Genomic DNA, 26,360 nt, shown 5'->3' on the forward strand with positions numbered 1-26,360 from the left:
TGAAATACACATTGAGGGCTTAAGATGTAAAAGCATCATGATGTCTTGTAAGGAACTTTCAAATGGCCCAGAAAAAATTATATCTATAATTAACATACCTACTATTTGTTACATTTGATATGTAATATTGAACTTTATATACAGTATATCTGGAGAGAAAGAGAAAGCAAACGTGTCATAATGTTCACGACTGGTGAATTTAGGTGTAGGATATATGAGAGTTCTTTTTACTGATCTTGCAATGTTTAAGTTTGAAATTATTTAAAAAATACAATGTAAAAAAAAAAAAAGTTGAACGAGTTAACGTCTAAGAACCTTCCCCAGTCCAGGGGCGTCTGACTTGGACCCGGTGGGCAGCCTGTCGTGGGGAGGCTCAGCCGGGCTCGTCCCCAGACCTCCCGCCTTCGCCACTGTCCCCTCTCTCCCCGCGAGACAGTGCCACAGTTCCTGCGCGCCTCAGAGGAACACCCTACAGTCTTGGCCAAAAGAACAAGGAACTCACGAGGGAAATGAAACCTCTGCCATCTATTTCATCCCTTCTTTTTCCCCACAGAATTCGCATTTCCTCTCCAGAGGTCCCCCGCCCGCCTCGCAGTGAAACCGGAAGTCACTGGCGGGACGCAGCGCTCCCTCAGGCGGCCCCACCGCCTCCCTTCACCTCAACCTCCCTGTCGCCTGTGTTGGTGCTCCCTTTTCTTGTCTGCCACTCTCCCCTCATTGAAGCTGCTCTTGCCACGCTCAGCGGCCACCTCCTCGTCAGTGGAGCCGAGGGGCAGTGGCGGGCCTCGTCTCCTCCACGGCTGGCATTGGTCCTGTTGACCGCTCCTCCCCGAGACACACCGCGTGCCCTACGTCCTCCTCCCACAGCTCCGGCCCCTCCTCAGCCTCCTCGGCGGCTCCTCCTGCTCTGCCGGTCCGAGGTGCGGTGCCCGCAGAGCCCGTCCCCAGGCCCACTCGCGCGTGGCTTCCCCTGCGCCCCAGGCCCATGTTCCCAACTGCCTACCTGACGCCCTCCCTCGTCAGGGCGTCTCACAGCTCTTCCCTCGGCACCTCCTCTTCTTCCCTCGGCACCTCATCTTCCCTCAGCGTCTTCCCTCAACATCTCCTCATCTTCCCTCAGCGTCTTCCCTCAGCGTCTCCTCATCTTCCCTCAGCGTCTTCCCTCAGCGTCTTCCCTCAGCGTCTCCTCATCTTCCCTCAGCGTCTTCCCTCAGCGTCTCCTCATCTTCCCTCAGCGTCTCCTCATCTTCCCTCAGCGTCTTCCCTCAGCGTCTCCTCATCTTCCCTCAGCGTCTTCCCTCAACATCTTCACATCTTCCCTCAGCGTCTCCTCATCTTCCCTCAGCGTCTCCTCATCTTCCCTCAGCGTCTCAGCGCAGCCGCGGTGCTGTGTCTCACAAAGAGCCCCACTCATGTGGCCTCCTGCCTCCACCTCCCCGCCCGCCAGCCAGCATTTCTATCGGCTCCACATCCCTCTCACGGCCAGGGCCTGCGTCCCGTCAGCCCCCCACGTGTCACCCCTCATTCCTGTCACTACAACAGCCACCAGCTCGCAGTCTCGAACCCCATCCCCTCTGCACTGAAAATAATCTTTCTAACGTAAAACCACGATGTGGCTTCCCTGCTCAAAACAGTGCCCCCCACGCCTTCCGCCTCAAGTTCAAACCGCTTCACCTGGCGCACAAGGCCCTTCATGCCGAGGATATTCTGACCACATCCTCCCCTGACGCTCTCCCATCCACCATTTAGAAAGTGCTGCGGCCTTTCCCCAGAACATTGTTTCCTTTCCTGTTCACGTGGCTAACTCCCGTCGTCCTTCCTCCAGATGAGAATGGCAGCCTGTCCTCCCATAGTATCTTATCATCGTGTTCACCTTCCTGACATGTTTTTGCTTCTTTCACACCAGACTAAGTTTTGTAGCATCTGTGACAACGTCCACCGCACCTGCCACTGGGTTACCAATCAAGGCTACTGCTCATGCCAAACGGAGTAGCTCACAGGGCTCCTGCTTCCATCACGTGGGAACTTGAGACGCTTCCAAATTATCACGCATACGATAGAAACTTCCTCTCCTCTTCTCTTGACTGAATATTTGGCAAACGTCTTTTTTGTTCAGTGGCCTAATCCAATTCTGAAATATCGCAGTCTTCTTTCACAAATACTTATTTTATTCTAAATATTAACTCACTTTTCTTCTCTTTCCTTAGACATATCCACACAGCATTAATTTGGATGCCACTAATTCAGATCTTGCAAATGTTAGACCCAATGACACTTGAATAAAAATTCACTAATCCCATCACTGTGAATATTCAACTTTCCGTTAACAAGGAAAGGGAACTCTTAAACTAGAAATGAAATAAAGGTTTAATTCAACACATTTCCCTCTTATGAATTTAATAACTCATTTTTACAAAATAGACTACTCCTTTTTGGTCATGATACTTCACATTAAAATGTAAGGCTTGGAGAACTCAAAGTTTGCATTACCTCATCATATTCTACTTATTAGAATAAATTAAAATGCTTTTTGATTTTCAACTCTGAGAGAACCTAATCCAAACAAATAAATATTTCCTATACGTCTCTCTCTCTCCTTTTTTTTTTTTTTTTTGACTGAGAACCACGTTTCACTTTGAACTGGTCACCAGAGTAAGCCCCTGTGACTGCCGATGAAAAGAAGGCACCTCACTGAGGTCTTCCTCCACGTGTGGCTTTGGGTCATAGCTAGAAAGGCACAGACTGTCTCTCTCACTGAGACATTTCCCCTCAATCATGAGCCTTCAGCTAATTCAACTGTCTGCTGACACAATAAAACCATCCCCCAGCCGCTGACTGACTGACGTGCGGTAGGAAGGAAAGGGAAAGGCAAGCCTTGAGAGCAGGTCCAGGCTTGTGTTTGGGGGAAGCCTGGACAAACTTCACAAAGCACAGGTAGGAGAAACCAGCGTGCAGGACTCACACCGTCGGCCTTCAGTGATTTTCTGAACTACAGGTCTGACTTTCACAAGGACGTCATAATAAAAACAAACACGCTGAGAGTGTTTTAGCTGATTCTATGGGAATGGTGGCTATAAATGATTGTCCAAGGCCTTTTCCTGGGCCTCTGACCCCAGACACTTTAATTTCACTTAAATTTGCAGCCCCCAATGCCCAGGCTGCGGACTGGAACCGGTCAGTGGCCTGTTAGAAACCAGGCTGCACAGCAGGAGGTGAGCAGTGGGCCAGTGAGCAAAGCTTCATCTGTATTTGCAGCCGCTCCCCATCGCTGGCGTCACCACCTGAGCTCCGCCTCCTGCCAGATCAGCTGCAGCATTAGATTTCTCACAAGAGCAAGAACCCTACTGTGAACTGCGCAAGTGAGGGATCCAGGTTTAGGTTTCTTATGAGAATCTAATGCCTGATGATCTGCAGTGGAGCTGAGGCGGTGATGCCAGTGCTGGGGAGCAGCTGCAAATACAGATGATCATTAGCAGAGAGGTCTGACTGCACAGTAAATGTGATGCGCGTGACTCATCCTGAAACCATCCCCCACCCCAGTCCATGGAAAAATTGCCTTCCACAGAACCAGTCCCTGGGGTCAAAAACGTTCAGGACCACTGACTTAAATCATTAAGGCAAGACTCTCAATCTTAAACTCATGCTATACAGATGATATGAATTACCAATACAAAGTCAAAGACTACATGTAGCTACAAACATAGCTTTAAATTTTTTTCCCCCAAAATACTCTCATATAATACTGCTAAGTGAATAAACAGGTGAAACCGTTGCAAGGCAAGTTGGCCTAATGTATCTCACTCCTTCAAAACATTCATGTAATTTTCGTTAGTAGGAACACGAACAGACAAACATGAATGGAGGAGCTGTAGACAAATAAGGATGTTCACGGAAGGATGGAACGGTTATTTGTAGCAGTAATTCCAGGAACAGGAAAATGCCCAGTAAGGGACTAATATTTTGTGCGTACCCTGTTCTAGGTATCATTTTTTAGCATTTTGCATTTGTCAACACATTTAATCTTCATAATCCTATGAAGAAGTAGGTGCTACTACTTTTTCCTTTTTTCAGCTAAAACAAGGCCCAGAGAGGCATGTGCCCACTCCGGCCGGCACTGAGATCTGAATGTAAACAATTCAGTCCCACAGCCAGCTCTCTGAAGTCCTATAACACTCCCTGACACAGTCACACCTGAAATATTATATAGTTAAGTGTGTTTCTGTGTGTGATAATGTAGAAAAATACTCATGTTATCTTGTCTACTTAGGAAAAAAATGATCACAAATATGCAAAGAGAAAAAAAGATATGCTTCTATGCTTAGAAAAGAGATTCAAAGGTTTAGACACTGGTATAGTATTAATGATGATCTTTGGATAGTGCAACTATGATTTTTTCCTGTTATTTTCTATTTTTTTAAAAGTAAGCATATGTTGGTTTTTAGATGGTCAAAACTATAATTCCTTTAAACGAATTATTCCTTTAATTTTTTTAATTATTTAAAAAATTTAATTATGGTTTCTTTTAAAGCTCCCACTGCGCTTCCTCATTCTGCTCAAGTTCCCCTCTGGGTCTCTCCTTGCTCCTGGCTTCCTCCATGAACTGTCTTCTCCTGCCCTTGTTTTTTCCTTCCTTTTGTCTCCTATTCTCTTTGGTCTTTCCTATTTCCTTCTTTCCTCTGCTCCACTCTCTCCCTCCTCCATCCCACCAGGTTCATCAGCTAAAAAACCATACTTTCTAGCATTATTTTAGTTTTTCTAATGGCTTCTAAAATCGTTGAAATAACATTCTTTGACTTCCCAATCTGAGGCCACCTGGCCTATCACTGGTTCTCACCTCCACCGGCTTCCCAGCACGCCTTGCCTCCTGCCTCCTGCTCTGCCACTGCTGGTGTGTGACAAGCCCCTTTGCCTGTCCCTGACCCCTTCCCTCAGCTCTTCCCTCTTCACCAGGCCTGCACGGCTCTCGTGAGCGTGACGCTGCCTGCAAACGGTCACATGTCCTCAGGCCTTTTGCTCCCATGAGGCCCCGGCTGGCTGGCTTGGTGGACTTGTCCAAGATCACTGCCACTGTCACACCTGGTGTTCCCAGGAGAAGTGGCAACCCTCATGCTTTTAAGAGTGGAGGCAAGGCCGGGCACAGTGGCTGACGCGTGTAATCCTAGCACTCTGGAAGGCTGAGGCAGGAGGATCGTTTGAGCTCAGGAGTTCAAGACCAGCCTGAGCAAGAGCGAGACCCAATCTCTACTGAAAACTGAAATAAATTAGCTGGACAACTAAAAAATATAGAAAAAAAACGGCATGGTGGTGCATGCCTGTAGTCCCAGCTACTCAGGAGGCTGAGGCAGGAGGATCACTGGAGCCTAGGAGTTTGAGGTTGCTGTGAGGTACAATGATGCCACTGCACTCTAGAGCGAGACTCTATCTCCAAAACAAAACAAAAAAAAGACTGGAGGCAGGAGCTATCCCCTGTCCACCCACTGGGATTCAGCTCAAGAATGCTCTACCTAGACTAGAGAGGATGACAAGGACGGCCAGTCTAGGGGATTTTCTTCCCTGAATTCTAGATTCCTTACATAAAACAGATCAACTCCAGAGTAAGAAAAAATGTGAATTCATCTAAACCTTTATTCCTAGTTAGCAACTTTATTTTTGGCTAGTTGTCTCTTCTAATCTCAGTTCTTAAGTACCTGCTAGTGAGGCACTCGGATAGCCTTAAAAATACAAGGCAGTTCCTGGCTTCTGTCCTGTTGTCAGTTCATGCCTGTCTTACTGCTACTGCCTGAGCCTCCCGCCTGGCCTCCCCTGTCCCCTTGCTTCCTAAAGGGTGGCCTCATCCATGTCCTTCTTGAATAAAAATGCTTTCAAATTACCTAGTTCCCAGACCTATCAAGCTCAAATCCTAAATTCAGCTCCACTGCTCCCAAAGGAAAAATAACACACTCCCCCCCCCCCCCCCCCCCCCCCGATTGTAAAAGGAACGTGTGTTCTTTGCAAACAACCAAACAAACAGGCACCATGGAAAGGTATAAACAAAAAAGTGACATCACCTTTAACCTCATCACCCAGAGGTGAACGCGGTTATGGATCAATGGGGTGTTCAGAGCTTTCGGGGTCCACGTGACCAACTGTATTTGCCACGGCCGTGCCCTCCTCCTACGTCAGGTCGGCCCAGCTCCTCGAGCCCCAGGAGGGGATTATTCATACTTCTGTGCTTTGCAGCTGCTGTGGAACCTTCCGTAAGTGCCCCTGCCTTTCCCTGCACCCATCCAGCTCACTCCTAATTTAAAAAACCCAGCTGTAGTCCCGCCTGTTGCAGGAAGCTTTCCATGGCTTCCAGTGTACACGCGTGCACCCTGTGTCGCGCAATCCAACCGTGTAACCGTCCCTCCGGACACTACTGCATCTTCCCATGTAGATCACACGTTGCCAGGGATCTGGGATCGTGTATTACGCTTCTCTAGAGCCTAGTGACACGCCAACCAGTCAGTACACATCTACCTAATAAATACGTACGAATAAATAAATGATTGAGTGGCTTCCTTATAATTTAGTGAAAGGTGTTACCCAAACCTTTGAAGACTGAATCTAGTTTTTACTAGGTTCCAGGCCTACAGGCCAGAGATACTTTACATGGGTACCCTAAAAATACTTTAAAATCTCCCCCCCAAAGCAGCAGCCCAGATCCCAGAGAGCCTGTGGAGTTCAGGTGCCGATTAAGACAGGGATTTTCCCCAGGAATCCTTCGGTTCCAGCACAAAGTTGTTGCGTTACTGGTGCGTTATTCACTCCTGCTCGCTAAACTGCACCCTGTCCTGTAATCGCCTCATCAAGTTGGTGCAACCCATGGTCCCGAGAGTGATGCTACCCCCATCAATCAGGGTTCAAATTGCCCACCGCTGCTAAGGTGCCCGGGTGATGAATGTCCTTCTGCACCTCCTTGGTGCAGACTATTTTGATTGATGTAACAAAGGTTCCCACTGAGTCCAGGGCTGTGGGAGGCTCCATGGCACTGAGGAGCAACGTCCAAGGGCTCCAAGCAAGAGCCCATGCTAAAAAGGAACAGCGGCCGGCAGTGGCCTGCTGCCCCACAATCAGCTCCTGTTTTCACACCAACAGGTATTCATGGTGGAAGGTGCAAATTGCGAACCAAGGAGGGTTGCAGATGCGTGCTCACCTCTCATCACATTTAATCAGGATCACGCTGTCTGTCCCAATCCCCAGGGCTGCGGCTCCCTTCTTGAGAGAAAAATGGCTCTGTAAAAGAAAAGAAAGCATATTTGAAATGAGTTCCATGTAAAGACAAGATCCATTCCCTTGGCTTTTTTCTTTTTCCTTTCTCCCTTTATTTCTAGTCTGTTCCTCCAAAGCCTGGGCCGCTAAGGGAAGATGGCATCCTTCACTTGTGCCTTTTTAAAAAAATTGTACTGAAACATGTAATGTAAATGCCTTCTTAACCATTTTTAAGTGTACAGTTCAGTGGCCTTAAGTACACCGAGTTTGTTGTACAGCCACCACCTCCATTCATCCCCAGAACTCTTTTCATCCTGCAAAACTGAAACTCTGTACCCATTAAACAACTCCTAATTCCTCCCTCCATCAGACCTGGCAGCCACCATTCTACTTTCTGTCTCTGTGAATTTGACTACTCTGGGTACTTTATATAAGTGGTGTCATACAGTGTTTGACGCTCATAAGTGTTGTGTTTCATGTAGCACAATGTCCTAAAGGTTCTTTAATGTTGTAGCATGTTTCAGAAATCCCTTCCTTTTTAAGACTGACTAATATTCTGCTGTTTGTACAGACTACCTTTTGTTTATCCATTTATCCGTTGATGGATGCTTGGGTTGCTTCCCTTCCACCTTTTGGCTATTGTCACTCATGCTGCTATGAAACATGGGAGTACAATCGCCTCTTTAAGACTGGCTTTCAATTATTTTGAGTAGATACCTAGAGGTGGAATTACTGGATCACATAACATTTCTATTTCTAACTTTTTAAGGAACCTCCATGCTTTTTTCCATAGTGGCTGCACCATTTTACATTCCTATCTGCAGTGCAACAGGGTTCCAATTTCTCCACATCTTCACCAACATTTGTAATTTTCTGCTTTTTGATAATAGTCACCCTAGTGGATATCAGATGGTAACTCATTTTGCTTTTTTTTTTTTTTTTTTTGGACCCATTTATCTAGCTGATCATTTTGCTTTTGATTTGCATTTTCCTAATGATTAGATGTTCAACATCTTTCTTTTCATGTGCTTATTGGGCATTTATATATCTTCTTTGGATACATTCTATTCAAGTCCTCTGCCAATTTTTGAATAGGGTTATTTTTGTTATTGCTGTTGAATTCACTTGGGCCTTTTGAAGGAAGATAACGAGATGTTGGAAATTGTAAATGGATCTAATACCTCAGCACACAGTAAGCCGAAGCCAATTTGACATCAAGTCATAAGTAACCAACCCATGTAATCAGCCACTTCCAGCAACGAAGTATAAGTATTATATAGTTTCCAGACTTGCATTTTGCTACCAAGAGATTACACTCAGTTTCTCCTAAGCTCAATGAAATTGTGTGCACTCAGGAAGTTGGAGGAGGAGTTGGCCCTAAATTTAGCACTTTTCATCCCAGCGATGGAGGGGCTGTCTGTCGGGCAGGCAACTGCCCAGCCCAAAGCAGACTTTGGGAGGAGGCAGCAGTTCCTGGCAGGGGCAGAACGACTTGTCTGTGTGCAGAGAAAAGGCTGCACGGGCAAGCCATTGCCAACTCTTTGTTTTGCTTTTGGTTATTGATTCTGGGTAGGGCTGTGTGTCTCAATGGTCGTAATCACTGTGCCATTTGGAGGGCTGAGGAAGGCTGACCAAGCCCAGCTGTGCTGCAGCCAGCATCGGCCTCTTACTATTAACTACAGATCATTAAGCTGTCCAAAAGGAGAGCCGCTTCCTCAATTTACATCTCCAAAGGGCTGCTGACTGGAATTTTAAGTTGGGGTTCCAAAGAGGGTACTCTCTCCTCCAATGCCACTTCTGACTCATCTGAATTCTTAAATATGCACATCCAGCCCAGGAACTCTTAACACACATATTTTTAGGGCGTATGTCTAATAAGCAAGAAGAAATCGCATTTATAACAGCAGCAAATAATGTTAACCAATCAAGGGGACATTGAACAGAGGAGCTGAAAAAGCCCAGTGCTGCTAGACATCACGAGGAAGGGCCATTAGCTTCATTTTACAACCTGAGAATGACAAAGTGGACGATTGTTACCAAGATACCTGGGAGCCAGAGGAGAAAGCTTAATTAGGCCAGGTGGGTAAAGATGCATGACTCTCGTGTCAAAAAAAGGGTTCTCGCTTGTGTATTTAGCAGAGTCTTGCAGGGGGAGGGGGGGTGACAAGACAGAGGAGCAGCTGCCCCCAGCGAGCGAGGGAACTCAAGCCACTCAAATGATGGCCTTCCCTGGATGAACGAGCTCTTAGGCACTAAACTGCCAAATGGCAAGTGGGGGCCAAGTAAGAGATCCGGAGCACCTGGTCAGCGACAGGGACGTGTTCTCGTCTGGTCCTTAATGAGAAAGAATAGGGGTCCTTAAATGAAGAGCAATCACCCAGGATAATTGATCACGGCACCAAATGCCAGCGATTTGAAGAGGAACGCGTCCCCAAATGGAAAGCTTAAAGATGGGGAACAAAGGTGAGATGAGGCATGAAAAAGAAATGAGGCGGCGAGCATTGAGTCTGTTTACATTTGCAGGAGAGGGAGACGAAAAATAGCTAAATGTTGCCCACGAACAGCAGGGCACCCGTGGAGAGGAAGGAACTTGAGAGGGAAAAACAAAACCCGCTGCCTAACGAGCAAGAAGCGAGGCGGACAGCGTGAGTGGCGCCTCTCATTTTCAATCCCGGCGCCACATTTAATGGAGACACCTGTTGGTGAACTGAGGACGGGACAGGCTCCCGCCGGCTGAGGACCCTGGAAGGCAGGTGTCTGAAGAGGACTCAGGAGGCCTGGACACAGGTGGAGGGCGCCAGGGACCTGTGGTGCGAGTGGCCTTCAGATGTGGCATCCTGCGCCAACGTGGGGACGGGTGGACTGCTCTGTCCATCAGGCAAAATGCTGAACACAAAGTAGGAGCTACGAGGATTCAGATCTGTCCCTGAGTAATAAGACTGTAATTATTACACACTACTACTAAGACTCGCAAGGATCAGTTGTGCATCGACAGAATGTCTGGAAATAAGCTAATGACCCCTAACCCCCCCTTCCCTGATTTGGGAAAAATAACAATAGACCCTTGATAGACTTCCATGCTCAATTAGGACTAACTCATATTTCTGTTTAAGGGTAATACATATTAACCCCCCCCATGATTTTTATTTTATACTAAATGAAAAACTCAAGGTTGATGGAAGAGTAATTTCTCTATTTTTTTTTTTTAATATGAGGGAAATTCAGACAGGTGACATGATTTTGCTTGGCTTTAAAATGTGTGCAAACAAAAAAGGGATTTTGTAGTTATAAAATACTTATAGGGGGAGGGGGCGAAAGGGCATTTATTGAAACCTTAAAATTTGTACTCCCATAATATGCCGAAAGAAAAAAAAAAAAGAAAAAAATACTTATAATTAAAAAAATAGGCAGGCTTTCTGGGTTTGAGCGGGATGAGACTATGTAGCACAAGAACGAGCGAGTGTCCCCAGGCTGGCGGAGGGCGTCCCTGCCGCCCAGCCAGGCCTGCACTGGAGTGTGCGTCAGGAGCTCGCTGGCTGGCTCTTTAATGGGGACGATAAATCTTACTTCCCCTTGGGGACCGTGTGAGCGTAAGGTGAGTGGTGGAAAGCTCAGAGACAAAGCAGTTCCGAGTGTTGGCAGGCCAGGTTCTCTTTCTCTATTAGAACTGAGATAAGAAGTTTGGAAGGCTGTGCTGATTCTTCCAAGCCACTGTTGGTCACATCCAGATATTTAGCTGAGACCCAGATCCAACTGCCTACTGGATCACAGGGTTTCGGGGGAAACGTGTGCTGGGCTTGGGGGACACCAGAAGGCGTCCTAGTTCCCAGCTACCTCCCCCACCTCCCCTACTCTCCCTACCCGGCAGTATGGCCTCCCTGGCCTTCTGGGAGCTTGCAAACTTGTTCCTGCCTCTAGGCCTTTGTAATTGCTGTTCCACTTCCCTAAAAACCCTTCCTTCAGATATTTATGTGGCCTCCTTCCTCATTTGACATAGGTCTCTGCTCATATATCACCTCTGCAGAGAGATCTTTTACGACCATTCTATACAATAGCCCAATCTCCCCTACTATGTTGTCACCACAGGACCTCAGGGGACATACTTACTAGTTCGCTCTCTGTCCCCTACTAGAACACAGGAGGCTGTATGAGGGCAAAGGCTCTGTTGCGGTGCATAGCTGATAAATGTTTGTTGAATTTGTCAACCATATACTCAGAGAACAAGTCCAGGGAAATGTCACTATTGCCATAAATTTCTGGCCACAAATCCCAATGTTGAGGAATGGCTTTCGTGGTTGGAGCCAGATGATGGTGGGCTCAGCAGATCCCAATGCCTCTAACCTAAGGCCCATTCTAAAAGCAGGTCCAGAGGTCCCCTTGGCACCTACCCCAGAAAGCCTAAGATGGGTCCTTCCCAAGCAGGGGGCAGCGACAGGCCCTCCTATCCACACCTGCTGCTTCGAGAAAGAAAGCAGCAACCCAGAGACTTCACACAAAGAGAAAAGACACACTAACTTGGAAATCTCAGCTCTTAACTCTCCTGACATTCTACCAAGCGTTCTACCTTCTAGCTCTAACATCACTCAGGTGTCCTTGGACTTGATCCTTTTGTCCCGGCGCCTGTCCCCTTTGTGGGTGGAATGGACAGGGGTGTGCAGAGAACAATGAACACATGGACGGGATCTTGTTCTCACGGATCCCCAGCTGGGAAGGAGCTGGAACCTGCTCCTGTGACCCTTCCCCAGGCCCTAGGCCCCCCACTCTATCCCAGCGGTGGCGGCTCCAACAGCACCCTGGTACCCTCTTCCCCCACACCCCTCCTGTGCACCCACTGGCTTGCCTCCTGCACCCCAAGATTTGAAGGAAATGGCACCCACGTCTGCCTTAGGAGGATGGGTGGCCTCTGCCCTTTCTCTGTGCATCCACTGGCCTAAAAGAGCAACCTGCTTCCCAAGAAGCTCTGCGAGACACCTGGCTGATTTCTAGTTATTGTGATGGGGTGGGGAGGGGGGCCCAGCCTCATTTTTGGCAGCTGTGTGAGCTGGAGGTGATCCGTACCCAGGGCACTTCTGCGAAGCTGCTACCTTGTCAGTCCTACATGATTCTAAGTAGTGGTGTAAAGTCACCCCCTTGTGAGCTTGCACCCCAAATACGTGTCAAGAGCAAGGAATGGTGTGTACCAGGATTACGTTTAACACGAAAAGAGATTCAAGGATGACATTTGGTGACAACTGCAAACACAGGTACTGGGAATGTATTCGGTCATTGTGAGCACTCCGTGGACAATGATTATTTCCATGATTTTGGGATCCTGAGAAGAGTGGATGAAAATATGCAATCGAAAGAGGGAATTTGAGGCAAAATGATACTTGGTTCTATTCAGGCAAGTTATTTCCTTATTCTGAGGCATTGTTTGTTCTGCTGCAATGACGGGTCCCTCTCCCGGCAGAACTGGTGAGAGAAGCGTGAACATCGCACGCCAAGTCCCTATGGACAGCTCAGCGCTCAGCAGGGCTCACGCAGGGTGGCTCCTCTTACTGTCCCGTCCTCCTACCTAAGTGAGACCATCCTCACGTCTCCCTCATTACCTTGAGCGGGACTTTGAAATCTTTAAATGAAATTAATGTCAGTCTTCCTTCCTTCCTCCCTTCCTTCCTTCCTTCTTTCCTTCCTTCCTTGACAGAGTCTCACTCTGTTGCCCGGGCTACAGTGCCGTGGCATCAGCCTAGCTCACAGCAACCTCAAACTCCTGGGCTCAAGTGATCCTCCTGCCTCAGCCTCCTGAGTAGCTGGGACTACAGGCATGTGCCACCATGCCAGCTAATTTTTCCTATATATTTTTAGTTGGCCAATTAATTTCTATTTTTAGTAGAGACGGGGGTTTCACTCTTGCTCAGGCTGGTTTCGAACTCCTGACCTTGAGCGATCCTCCCACCTTGGCCTCCCAGAGTGCTAGGATTACAGGCGTGAGCCACCGCACCCAGCCCACTTTATTTCTTTAAGTAAGTATGTGCTCTATGGATTATATAGGGAAATCTCAAAATTATACCAACCCCAGTACAGGATGGAAATTCTTTTGAACCCTGCAGTATTGCTCTGGCATTCTGAGAGGGGGCACATCCCTCTTAAGGAAATCATTTGCCCTCAGACATGTCCCCTGACTTGTCACTCTCTCTGCTGCCTCCACGTTGCTTCCTGGTGGGGCTCAGCTCCTTCTCCACGCAGGACACGGGCGGGTGGCCGTCCCAATAGCAATCATCTGGCTGCCTGTCTTCAAGGCCTCTCCCAGGGCCAGGTGCAGTGTGCCACCCTCTGCCCTGTCACCCCACTTCACCCTCCTGACAACCACAGGAGCTGGGCAGAGTCGTCCCTACTTCAGGGGTGAGGAGGAAATGAAGTGTCAGGCCCTGGAAGGTGGCAGACCTGGGCCTGTCACCATTTCTAGTCAATTCCAAAGCACATGGGCTCTATCTGCTCACTTGGAGAAAAATAAGTCCATCCAGTTACTTCTGACCTGACACTCAGAACCGGGGGGAGTGGGTCACCTGACGTGACTTGTGACCTCAGGGGGCCCCTGCAGACCTTCTCCCTGCTTTCTGCCCCCGTGCAGTGGACGCTCCCTAGATCAGGCACTGAGCTGTTCTGGGAAGAGCCTGGCGCAGGGAGGAAGGAAGGAATAAAGAAATCATCTCACTGCACGGTGGCCGGGAATGTGCCTTCCGGCCTCCTTCCTCTGCCTCCTCTTGCAATGGAAACGCCCAGGAGAGGCGATGCTTAGCTCTTCCCAACCACTCGCATCTCAGAGCAGCTTGCACATCCTTTCCTGAGAGCAGGTGTTGATGGGACTGGGTAGAGAAGAAGAACATGGGAGGGAGGAGGGCCCAGACGCGAAAAGGAACAGGCCGACTCAGAGCAGGGTGCTAAAGGTAAACTGAAGCGAGCTCACAATTTCACTGGCCATCAGTTCTGCCAGGCTACGTCTCTGCCTAGTGGGAAGCATCATATTTTGTGGGAGTTTTCTTTTCCCAAGCTGCCCAGGTTGCTGTTTTTTTTTTTCCCAATCTACCGAGGCCACCAGGGGCCTCTGCAGAGCACTGGTGACTGAGTCCAGGAGATGTGGATTGAGCCGGGCTTGGTTCCTAACGACCAGAGTGAGGTAGTTATGGCGGTGATTTGCCTAAATGATCCCAGTGTCCATTACAATTAGGAAGAACATTTTTCCCAGATGAAGTTATGCTGCTTCACAGAAGCTGTTTCTGGAAGAGCTTGTGCCACATGAGGAAATAAGAGAAATCTGGAATCAAGCTCATGGTTTAGGCTGTCAAAGGATTCAGAACTAGAGATGTGGATTACTGAGCTAGGATCTTAGCTCCCCTCTACACCTACTTTTAAGAAAGAATCAAAAACCCATCAGATTAATTTTTGCCAAGCCTTCTATCACTGGAAATCTGGGGAAGGCGATGAGATTCCAGCAAAGGATGAATGTTCAGCCAAATGATCTTTAAAATCCCTTCCAGTTCTGAGATTTTTGTGATTCTCTATTTTGGAGGAAAGTAATCTTCGAACTTTTTACTCATAGCTTAAATGCCATCTCTTGTTTCAACTCAGTGATTTATTCACTTCCTCTACTATTCCTTAAAGCAATACTATTTAATTCAAGTTTTATAAGAAAACAGTTAATTTGTCAGCTAGGTACAGTTCCGGTCTGTGTTGATGGGCAGTGTTGGTGAGTGCAACAGAGAGATAATGAAACATCATTTAGAAAACAAAAGATGACTCTTCTCTTCCTGAATGTGTGAAGCTTCTGCTTTGATGACCATAGAATCTCTCAACATGGTTTCCACATCCATGGCTCTAAACCTGCCGAGTGATAAACTCAGTGCTCAGAATAGAAGAAAGGACAGTAACTTGACCTGGTTCAGGAGATCAACATTAGCACTAGAATAATCAACATGGGGCAAAAGGGATTTGAGAAAAGATGCTCCAAGTGGATTTAGAGCAGCCAGCTAGAGAGTGATGTTCAGGACATCCAACCCAGTAGTTGAAAGAGCAATGTAGGGATTGTAGGGAAACTGAGGCTCTAGATCTAGCTCTGCCACTGACTCACTGTGAAACCTTGGGCAAAGCAACTGACATCTCTGAGTCTTGATTTCTTCATCTATAAAACAAGGTTATTGTTTTTTAAGTTACCTAATATTTACATAGAGCTTTCTATGTCTCAGGAGCCAAGGTGAAAATTTTATAAGGCTGTTGTTTGATTCTCCAAAACTCTTGGGCCTTGGAGAGAGAACACCCGAAGCAGCTTCTGCCTCTACCCCTGGCCTCCCCTCTCCTCACTGGACTGACACAGCTGCCCGACACTACCCTTTCCCCCTGTGGGCCAAGCAACTCAAGAAAGAAATCTCCATGCAAGGATTGACATTGTTTAGCCTGGAAAAAAAAGCATTTGAGAAATGACTTAGTAATTTTCTTTCATCAGATCTATTTCTGGAGCTGGTGGAGACAAAGTGATTGTAAAATCTGAAAAGACCGAGGGAATATGTGGCCTGCCTGGCCTGAGGCCAGAAGGAGCTACAGTAAATGATGAATTGAATATAACGCATGAGGTCTAGAGCCCAGAAGGAACGAGAGATGGGGATCACGTTACCTTTCAACTGGAGCTTTGGAGGCAGGACTCACTTTTAGTTCAGCCCCCTACAGTCCAGTCCTATAGGATAATGAGGAGGCTTTTTGGGGGGCAGGGGAAGGCAGTAATAATTTAGTGTCTCCTTCGCATTAAGAAAAAAGCTCATGGTGGAAATTTGATTAAGGGATAAAGGGCAGCCTTACTAATAACCTATCTAACAGAGAAAAATAAAGTATCAAGCAGAAAGCAAGAGAAATAAACTCACAGCACATACTTGCCCCTCCGAAGAAAAACCCACAACACAAAGAAAAAGTCACAACACAACTGCCCTTTGATTTGTTTGATTAAATATCTGGGACTTAACTCATTATCTCTAAGAGTTCGTTTTCACAGCCTTGCAGAGCCCTAAGCAGACAGTAGGGGTGCAAACTTCCTGCTCCTGCTCTTGCCAGGACTCCGATAAACCCAGCCTCGCAGAGAAAAGAAGAAGAAGAAAAAGGGAAACACAAACTCAGCTGCTCCACAGCCACTTCTGTTATCAGCCTGCACCAAGGGGGGAAAAATGTTTTTTTACGCTTTAAAATACCAAGCTGCTTTTGTGTGCTGTGGCCTCTCCCTCCTCTCTTTCTCTTTCTTTCTTTTTCCCTTCTCTCTTTCCTTTCTTTCTCTCTCCCTCTCTATCTCTCCGAGAAAGCAAAAACACTTGTAAACTTTTTACATCTTTATATCCTAATCTTTATGTGAGAACTCTTTCTCAGCCTGTGTATAAATTCACACCCTAACAAGGAAGATATGAAATGTTAAGTCAATTGATGAGCTGTTGTGTACAAAACTTTGTTGCTGAATCTTTTAATTTTATTTCCACGGTGGTAGTCAAGGCAGGGACTTGACTGGTCTAGGAGTCAGGAAACCTGGTTTGATCCTCTCCCTATCTAGCTAACTTCAACCTTTTCATTTTTAAAATGCTGATAACAATCTCTGTTCTACTTTTCCCATGAGGTTGTTGGGAGAATCAAACCAGCTTATACATATTGGCAGTGTTTTTGGAAACTGTCAAATAGTAATCGGATATAAGACGTGTTAGAAAAACAGTTTATCTGTCAAAAATGATAAGCTTACTGTTAGAACCAATTCATATTTTAGGAAAGGTTCATAATTCAAACAATCATTCATAATGATGTGCATGGATAGAAATACAGAAAGGAGCAGGGAGAACCAAATGGCTGTTGTGTGGTGAATCATCTTTCTTTTTTTCGGTAATAAAGAGGAAGACCCCAAGTTTATAATATCAGGAAAAGACGGTATAGCAAAATCATTCCCAGACCTCATGGCCTGAGCTTTTTGGACAAGGCCAAGTCAATGTATGTCAAGCATGAGGCTGAGAAGCTTGCGCAGAAACCAGAGATGCCTGGCAGAGAGCACTGGGCAGCCTGCTGCCAGGCCCTTCTCATTTGAGCTCATGGAAACAACTCGAAAGGTAAAAGAAAAAGATGCCTGATATACGGCCACCTGGGCTTTCTGAGGCTGAGAATGTGGTTGCATTTAACTATCTAAGGGTCCAAACCCACTTCAGGGAAATAATAATTGAGAAGAAAAATTATATTTTTCTACCCTTGGAGAAGCTGAGAAGTGAAAGGTATCTCTTGGTGGGGGTACTAGCTGTGGTCGGCTGAATAATGAAGACCCCCTCCACAGCTGTCCACATCCTTATCTTTGAAACCTGTGAATCTGTTGACTTATATGGTAAAAGGGACTTTGTAGAGATGATTACAGTAAGGATCTTGAGATGGGAGATTATCCTGAATCATCCAAGCAGGCCCTTATATGTTACAGAGTAACGCAGGAGGGGCAGATCAGAGACAGAAGGAGATGTGTGGTAGAAACAGAGGCTAGAGAGAAAGGCGGGGTAGATTTGAAGATGCTACGCTGTCGGTTTTGAAGATGGAGGAAGGGGCCATGAACCAAGAAATGCAAGCGGCCTCTGGAATCTAAAAAAGCCAAGGAAGTTAATTCTCCCTGACAGCCTCCAGGACTATAATCAAATGGATTGACATTGTTTTAAGCCACTAAGTTTGTGACAATTTGTTTCAGCAGTAATAGAAAGGTAACACACTATTTCATTTCAAACTATGGTCTTCTTTGCTAAATTTGACCCCTGTAAACCAAGGAAGGGCATTAAAAATAACAAAACCCCAAAACATTACTGAAAACAAGATGTTCAAGATAATTTGTTAATACATAACCACCAGTTTTCTTTAATTCCATAGCTACTGCTATGAGTGACCTGTATCTACTGCCTTCCAATCTGTATTCACCCTGTATTTCCTTGTTATGAACACACACAACCACACACGGACAGACACACAGATGCACACACTCCACTCAAAATAGGAAAAAGAAAAATTCCATGGTGAATCTGAGACCCACTGTGGCTCCCTACTTCTCAGGAGTGACGTCTCTTACAGGAGCCCCAAGTCTCCCTACAGACCGCCTCCTCCCTTTCCCTGTCTCTCTGTCCCCTAGCCATCAGGGCACGTCCTGATCGTCTCCGAGGCAGCCGTGGTCCAGACCCCAGGCTCCTTTGAGGCCGAGGTCACGAAGGCTTTGAAGGCCAGGGGAGGAATACAACATAGTACAAGGACGATGAAAGCCATCAGCCCCTCCCTGGCAGCGGGCAGGAGCCTGAGCTTGACGGAGACTGATCTAACCCAAAGATCAGCCATGACAGACCCCTCTGCTATTTCTTTATGGTAACAAAACCTCTGGTAAACTCAGCCAAAGAGTAATGTTAACTGGTTCGAGGCGCCCTGAGGGTAGAACATGTGTTGGATCATCTGAGGGAAGGTTTAAGCAGAAAGCCTGTACCAGCCGGAAACTCTGGAGTTTTGATTACACAGGCACAGCGTGGATGGTCCAAGCGAGTGCACCGCCACTCCGCCTTGTCGCCTCCCCTTCCCCAGAACGTGACTTTGTCTCAGAGAGGTGAAGGGTGGGAACCAGCAGCAAAAACATTCTGCTTTATCTCCGAGGGTTTCCCCGAATTTCAGAGAGACAAGGAGGACTGTTCTCTCTCAAGAGGTGTCTTCTGGGGAGACGGCATTTCCAGCCACCACTCCTTCAACCCGGGCTTTACGCAACATAATCTTAGGCTTGGAAGGAACAGAAACACGTACGTGCTCGGATGTGAAGGCAATGAGCCTGGGGACAGCAGCCATTCCTTTCTCCTTGACTTCCGGGAACATCTTAAAGCGCGCGATCATCATGGCGTACATGTTCGAAATGGCGCCACCTGGAGTGCACAGCACACGGTTACTTTTCCTGTTTACTGTCAACACCATCTCACATGCAAGTCCCTTCCTTATTTCCACTGCCCTAGACTCCCCTCACTGCACACAGCAGGAAACCCTGTTGGCTGTCCTTGGAACTGAGTTCTCTGACTTAAGGACACCTTGTTCCCACCCCACCCCACCCCTCTCGGCCACTATGGGGGACTGCAATTGATTCTGCTCTTGCTGGGAGCCCTTTGAAGAGGTTTTTAAAAAGAGAAAATTTTGCCTTCCTTCCCAGCTTGTGAGTGTGGTCATCCCGTATTAGGCCTATAAAATCCTATTTGTATCCTGATGGAGAACTCTTATTTCTTTTCATTTCAACTCATGCAATGCCTTGCACTTGGATTAAGAAATCAGCTGCTGTTAACATTGTGGGCTGTTAACCGGCAATTCCTAGAGAATGAAGGACAAACACCCATCTCCATCTCATCATACTCATTCTCTCCACATTGTCCTTCCCTCTCAAGGACATTGTTGAAATAGAAGTGTATCTATTAACAAAACTGATTTCATCATTATAAGGGAAACGCATAACTAAGTCCATACTGACTTATTTTCCCTCTGTCATCCTAAGATTGTCAAGGATTCCACACCATAAATTTATGCCTTATAAGAAGAGTCTCACTTGAAAACACAAGTGTGATTTCCCCAGGGTTGTTGGGAAGCTTGGGATTTTGCTATGCAGGGAAAAGACAGATTGTGACGAATGTGAATGAACATGCTGGCATGGAAAGCATGAGACCATGAGGCAGCGTGAAGGCACCACCTCCCCCTCCCACCCAAAGGGGCTGCCACCATGCAGGTGCTCTGAGTGGCCTTCCCTCCTGGTGGCTAAGGGGCAGAAGGCTCTGCGCCAAGCTGAATGGCCCACGCACGGCTACGACTTTTGCCTCTTGAGTCCTGGGCTCCGACCCAAGCAGGCTGCCTGGCACAAGGCAGTCATCACACCCAGATCCTGGCTCTGTCACCAGTCGGAATGAGGGCCATTCCTACCTTTCTGGACCCCAGAGACACAGGACAAGCAGAATCCAGGTCAAGCCTGCTCTGAGCACACTCCCTGTCTAACAGACTGCGTGTAGGACGCCAGACGTGGGGTCAACTTTTACAGGGACGTCCACTCTAGCTCATAGTCTCTCCGTCTTGCACTTATGATATTTTGAGCCACACAATGCTTTGTGGAGAGGGACGTCCCGGGCATTGTAGGGTGTTGAGCAGCGTCCTGGCTTCTACCCATCAGGTGCCAGTAGACTCCCAGACAATAAAAAATGTCTACAGATATTGCCAAATGTCCCTTGCAGGGGCAAAATAGCCCCATTTGAGAACTGAAGTCCTAGTTGTCCTTTTCAAAGAGGCTGGGGAAAGAGGGAAGAGACAAGAGGAAGGGGCAATGTACCCAAAGAAAGTACTCTTCACATGCAGCTACCCCTGGGGCCGAAAGACCCAGCAGCCCTGAGGGGTGTGAAGGTCTCAGAAGCTTGAAGCCTGCAGATGTTATAGACAGAGGTAGGTGCAAGGCCCATGAACTGGGCTATGCAATCAAGTCACACACCTAATTCTTCATGCTGAGTCCCAGAGAATGAGCCTTTTAGATCACAGGCACATCCGATGTATGATTTTCTCTGTCCCCAACCCTTAAACTGTAAGACAACCTTTTTACCCCAGGAATGAGGCTGGGTGCCACCTGGAAAAGCATCCATCAGCAAGGAAGGATGCTATGGCCATTTCTCTCCTGTGATGCTTTGTAGAAAGTAGAACAGAAATGGGTTGCCAGTGGCCGTCTCTACTGTCCCCTCTGTGCTTTGCAATGTCTGCATTACCCTGTGGAGTGACATCTGTGGCTTGCACCTTGGGGTAACACATATGGGTCTCTGGGCTCCAGGAGAGCCTCTAATCCTCGTGACAGGGCTTAAGCGTTCTCTACCTGGTCCTTTCTCATCATCACTAAGGGCAGAGGGGAAAGCCCTGAGTCTGTACCTAGCCTAGCAGGACTGCCCAAGAGGATTCTTGCTCAGTGTATGTTTTCTGGGACATGTAGGTCACCAGACCAACCAGTAAATTAGGCCCAGCCCCGGAGTTTCAGGGTCAACAGGTGCAGCTGTTCTCTGTCCACTCTTGGGGACCATCGAAACAGAGCCCAGCACGATCTCGGTTCATCTCGAGGACAGCTCAGCCCTGCAACCGGCCACATAAGCGGAGGACGAATAAAGGCAGAAATGATGTTGAATTCCGTACCCTACCTCATTCCTCTTGAAAAATACCTGCAAAGCACCAGTTTCAGGTGATGGTGGCAAAGCTCCCTCAACTGAGAAGATTTTCCGAAGGAAAACTAGGTATTAAGTTCCCTACAAAATAAAGGCTGGCTTAAAATTCATCACAGCTGGTGTTCAATGACTGTTTTTTTAAAAGGCTACTTTCCCCTCCTATTGAACTAACACTTTTTCCTCTAGCACCTCTGAAAAATTGTGCTTTACGTTTAAAAACATAAAATCGCAGACCTGAGCTTGCAGACATGCTTCCCTTAAGCCCTGGCCTTGAGGTCACTGTTGTTCGTTTATCATCTCTTCTTTCTACTTTTTCTTTTCCTTTTTCCCCTCTCTCATCATCTGCTTGTCCTTGTAGATCTGCTGAAGAGAGCTCACTCGTGGCCTTTGCTTTGCCCAACACTACAGTTAGGTGTGGCTCTGGCCTCTCCAGCGGGTCCCTCTCGGTGGACTGGGGACACCACTTCCTGCCACCGCTGAGGCGATGGGCTGCACACCGGGTCTCTTTGCCATGGGTCAGTGACTCCCTCTTCCCACTGCCTCCCTAGTTTCTATTTCTTCTCTGCATCAAACCAAGGTCACACGTAGAACCGTAAACCAAGGGCATGGCCTTTTGTTTCAGGTTGATTCTCTTGGCTCGAAGAGCTGTAAATAATGGAGCTTAGAATGCAATAGCCAGGCATGAAGGGCAGGATGGAAAAGATTGGGCGGCATGATAAAGGAGAGAAGGGATGGGAAACCTCTTGAAGAAATCATCACTGCTTTTTTAGCTCTAAGAAATTATCTCCCGAGGCACTCTGCCCTCCTTGAAATTAATGTAAATTTGGCTCCCTGCCTGTTATTTCAGAGGATGGAGTGGTACATATGCTCTGTTGAGCAGATCTGCCTTGTTACGTGCCCTCAAACAGCAAATGCTTTAGTAAATGAGTCAACCCTTTTCCTGTCACTAATTCTAGGAGGAGCATTAGAGAGTGAATTCCCTTATTAGGAATCTTTATTGGTTTTTTTTTGTTGTTGTTGTTGTTTTTTGTTTTTGAGACAGAGTCTTACTCTGTTGTATGGGCTAGAGTGCAGTGGCATCAGCCTAGCTCACAGCAACCTCAAACTCCTGGGCTTAAGCAATCCTCCTGCCTCAGCCTCCCGAGTAGCTGGGACTACAGGCACGTGCCACCATGCCCGGCTAATTTTTTGCATATATTTTTAGTTGTTCAGCTAACTTCTTTCTATTTTTAGTCGAGATGGGGGTCTCATTCTTGCTCAGGCTGGTCTCGAACTCCTGACCTTGAGTGATCCTCCCACCTCAGCCTCCCAGAGTGCTAGGATTACAGGTGTGAACCACCTCACCCAGCCAGGAATCTTTATTCTTTTGTCCCATATTATCCATACATCCTGCCTGTAGGATCACAGAAGTACTGGGTAAGCACTATCTCTGATTATGCTCTTTTTGAAGACAATAAGTCAAGTTCAAGCATGTCTTAGTTAGCTTGGAGGCATGTCCAATGGTCATGTGCACTTAATCACGTTCATTCTTTTGATGAACATAGTCTATTTAACCTAAGCTGAAATAAGGGTTAGATAATTCATCCTTCCTAGATTCATAACAAGGCATTGCATAGCAGAAGAAAACACACAAAGAAAGGTTGAAATATTAAGTACCAGGAGAAAATATCCCGTCGCCGGAGCCCCCTGGCCAGCCAACGATTTCTCTCATTTTCTTTAGCGTGACATATTCCAAAAGCACAAATACTGGAGCAATTTCGTAGGTGAACCTGAAATGTAGTAATGGCCACATTTTATGTATGTAACTCAAAGAAATAATTTACTATTACAATAGCTACACTTATAACTATTTCCTTTTTTAAACTGCACATTCACAAATGTTATGATTATAACATTAAGCCGAGAGAAAATGATTTCGAAAAGGTCTTCCAAAAGGTTTGCTCATTTTTCTATATTCCTAAAGTCAAGAGCTTCGATCATTGACATAATGCACATGAATGGTTTAGCATAGTGAATAAATAAAGAACATTGCAGGGTAACATTTAAAAGACAACATCTGGTCCCATTTCTCTTTCACATTATACATAATTATAAACCGAAAATGCCAAAAAAGTCCTTTTTGTGTTTTAAAATTTTTGTATAGTTTGATTGGATGAAAGATATATCAGGACTATTTTCTATTAAGTTCAAGTGAACACTTATATACTTCTTTAGTTTGTATGATTATATTAGGGGCTACTTAAAAATATTTTCACGTAAGAGGTAAAGACTATAGAATCTCACTAATAGTTATCCTGGATTACACAAAAATACATTTAGCTACTTACATGTTAGTGTTTGCTGTTGATGTCAGCCAGTCGGCTGCCAATCCAACCATGTCCAATCCCGTGGAAAGTTGATTGAAATATCTGGGATGCCCTGAATACATGAAAGACCAGAATCAGGGTTGCCTCCAATGAAAAAAAAATACTCTCAGACATATGATTTCTGTAGCTAAAGAACCTTGAAAGATCTTTCAGCAACAGGAAATTCATATTCAGAAAGCCAACAATCACACACATGTGCGAATGCACAAGAACACACACATACACACCACAAAAGCATTTCCTGTAACCACAGAGACACCGTTGGCTTTTGAGAAACACATTCTAAAAACCTTCCTTTAAACATGTCATATAAAAAATTACAAATGTAGTTTGCAAGCTGGACACTAGTTTATTTTCCACATTCTTTCAATATTTTTGAAAACGAAAATGCTCCTGGCAACCCAAAGCAAATCAAAGACAGGTTACTTCTTGTTTGCACTCACGCTGCTAAAAATCCTTTTTTGTTGTAGCCCGTTTGTTGAGAATCAGTCATACCGTGACATCCGCCAGGCATGCCAACATCCATAATAATATCAGTGACAAATGGCTGATGATTACAAAAGACAGGGCAAAAATGAGAAAATAGGACACTCTGCTGAGTGATTTGCCCTGGATTCAAAAGGTGGCTGTCTAATGATGGCGTGGACAAAACTAATTCTTGTCAATTCTTTTCTGTCGAATATTTGATTTTAAACAAAGAGCTTCCTCAGAGTTATAATTTAAAATAAAGCCCCATACAGTCAACATTGCTGTCTTATCAACAAGATACATGAAGCGATATTTAATGGACTGGTCAGCCCATTACCAAGGCTTATCTAATTAACTTCTGGATTTCTCTAAAACTCTCTAAATGGATTGACATCCGCATTCTCCTGAGGCTATTATATTTAAAATGTGATTCTAAATATCTCATTAGCATTCTGTTTCCTCCTCTCACCCCACAAAAGCCTACCGGTAAGTCCCGGGATTTGCATAGCAGCAAAAATTGGGGCAGATTAACAATTATGGAAATAGCATCTGATAAAAAGGTATCTGCCACTTACTGGACACCTGTCTGAGGCCTGGGGGTGTGATAGTCTCCTCGCCAGCACTAGCAAAACAAGATAAAGGCAGGCACTGGGGGAAGCAGGGACAAAAGGCAACACAGGCTTATCTCCCAGGCTGGAGAGCTCTCTTATCAGCCTGGGCATGTGGCCAGAGAGGTGGACTGGGAAGAGATAGGTGCTGGGAACGGGGCATTCTAGAGGGATTGGGACGTGTCTCCAGCATGATTTTGTCTCCTCCTGGCCTCCCACGGTGCCCTTCCACCTTTTTGCTCTTATCTAGACCCTCTGAGGCTAACCCCTCAGTCCGCCCATCCAGGAAAGGTGAAAAGGCCTTCTTTGCTGCGGCGCTGACGTCTGGGACAACCCTCCCCTCCTCTCTGGCTCATTGACTCCCCATTTCATTACGCAGCCGCTGAAATCACAGCTGAAATCACGCCTTCGTCCCCCCATGTGCCTTCATTTCTCTTTCCCGAAGCCTTTTTTTTCTTAAAGTGAGGATTAGCAAATTAATAAGGATTAGCAAATCTATCCATTCATCTAGTCTCCCAATTCCTAGGAACTTTCTGGATAAATCTGGGGTCCGTTAGCACTCAGTATTTAACACCAGGGGAAGGTCAGCATGGGAACCTCTGCAGAAAACTGAGACTGCAAAGGGACGTGCCGGGCCCTGGACATCAGAAGGCCAGTCCGCCCCGTCCGCTATCAGTGGGACAGGGGAAAGCAGCGGCATGCTTCAGCTGCTGGGTGGCCCTTTTTCTAGACGTGACGTTGACTTTGGTCGGCCATTTCCCTTGCATCCCTCCTGCCTCAAAATTGTCATTCATTCACTCACTTTTCATTCATGATTATGTGAAAGTACGGAGGGAGGCAGTTTGACAGGCAGGACAACAGGCTGTCTTGCTGTCTGGTGGAAATTCCCCCAACTGTAATTACTCTTGTCCTGTGGCCCCCGCAGGCTGCCCTCCAGGGCGCCCCAGCAAGTCGGGCAGGGCTCTCTGCGCCAGAGTGTGAGCGCCTGTCAGGCCCGCAGCCCCAGCCCCCACTGCCCGCGCTGCAGGCGGCCCGAGACAGCAGCACCGGGATGGCCTGCCACGCTGGTGGCCGCACACAGCCTGGGCCAGCCAGGGCGACAGAGCGCTGCAGACCCGAGATTCCTGCCGCTCTCACTCTGCACTGGTCCCCACAGGTCGGTGAGTGAGCCCGGAGGATGCTCAGACTCTGGAACCTCAGGCAACTGGGACTCGGAGCTCACAATCGGTTTCCGGAGGGACAAACGTCAATACAAACTTCCCTTTCTGTACTGGCACTGGGGTAGACTCATTCATTTATGCTTCAATTCCCTTTGTCTGATGATTGGGTTAAAGATCCTAGACTACATTAACCCTTCCTGTCTCCCCAGCCACCTTCTCCACCACCAAATCTAAGGACTTCCACAAATGCTAACTGTTCCAGAATTTTGTCATTCCCTGCAGCTTTGTATTCCAGTATTTCTTACAGAGGTA

At 46.8% G+C, this 26,360-nt stretch overlaps 1 protein-coding gene across 1 annotated transcript in view; it reads right to left on the reverse strand.

Annotated features, from left to right (window-relative positions):
- The window catches only part of GAD2 (glutamate decarboxylase 2), a 69,509-nt gene that overhangs the window by 38,298 nt on the left and 4,851 nt on the right, over positions 1–26,360 (reverse strand). Inside the window, exons 5-8 of the mRNA XM_012777334.3 lie at positions 23,774–23,864; positions 23,103–23,215; positions 19,030–19,145; positions 7,175–7,254 (exon numbers count right to left, since the gene is read on the reverse strand). Of these exons, the coding sequence (XP_012632788.1) occupies positions 7,175–7,254; positions 19,030–19,145; positions 23,103–23,215; positions 23,774–23,864 (400 nt within the window). The remainder of the gene's footprint in view (positions 1–7,174; positions 7,255–19,029; positions 19,146–23,102; positions 23,216–23,773; positions 23,865–26,360) is intronic.

Source organism: Microcebus murinus, chromosome 25 (genome assembly GCF_040939455.1).
Source record: "Microcebus murinus isolate Inina chromosome 25, M.murinus_Inina_mat1.0, whole genome shotgun sequence".
Lineage (NCBI taxonomy): Eukaryota > Metazoa > Chordata > Mammalia > Primates > Cheirogaleidae > Microcebus > Microcebus murinus.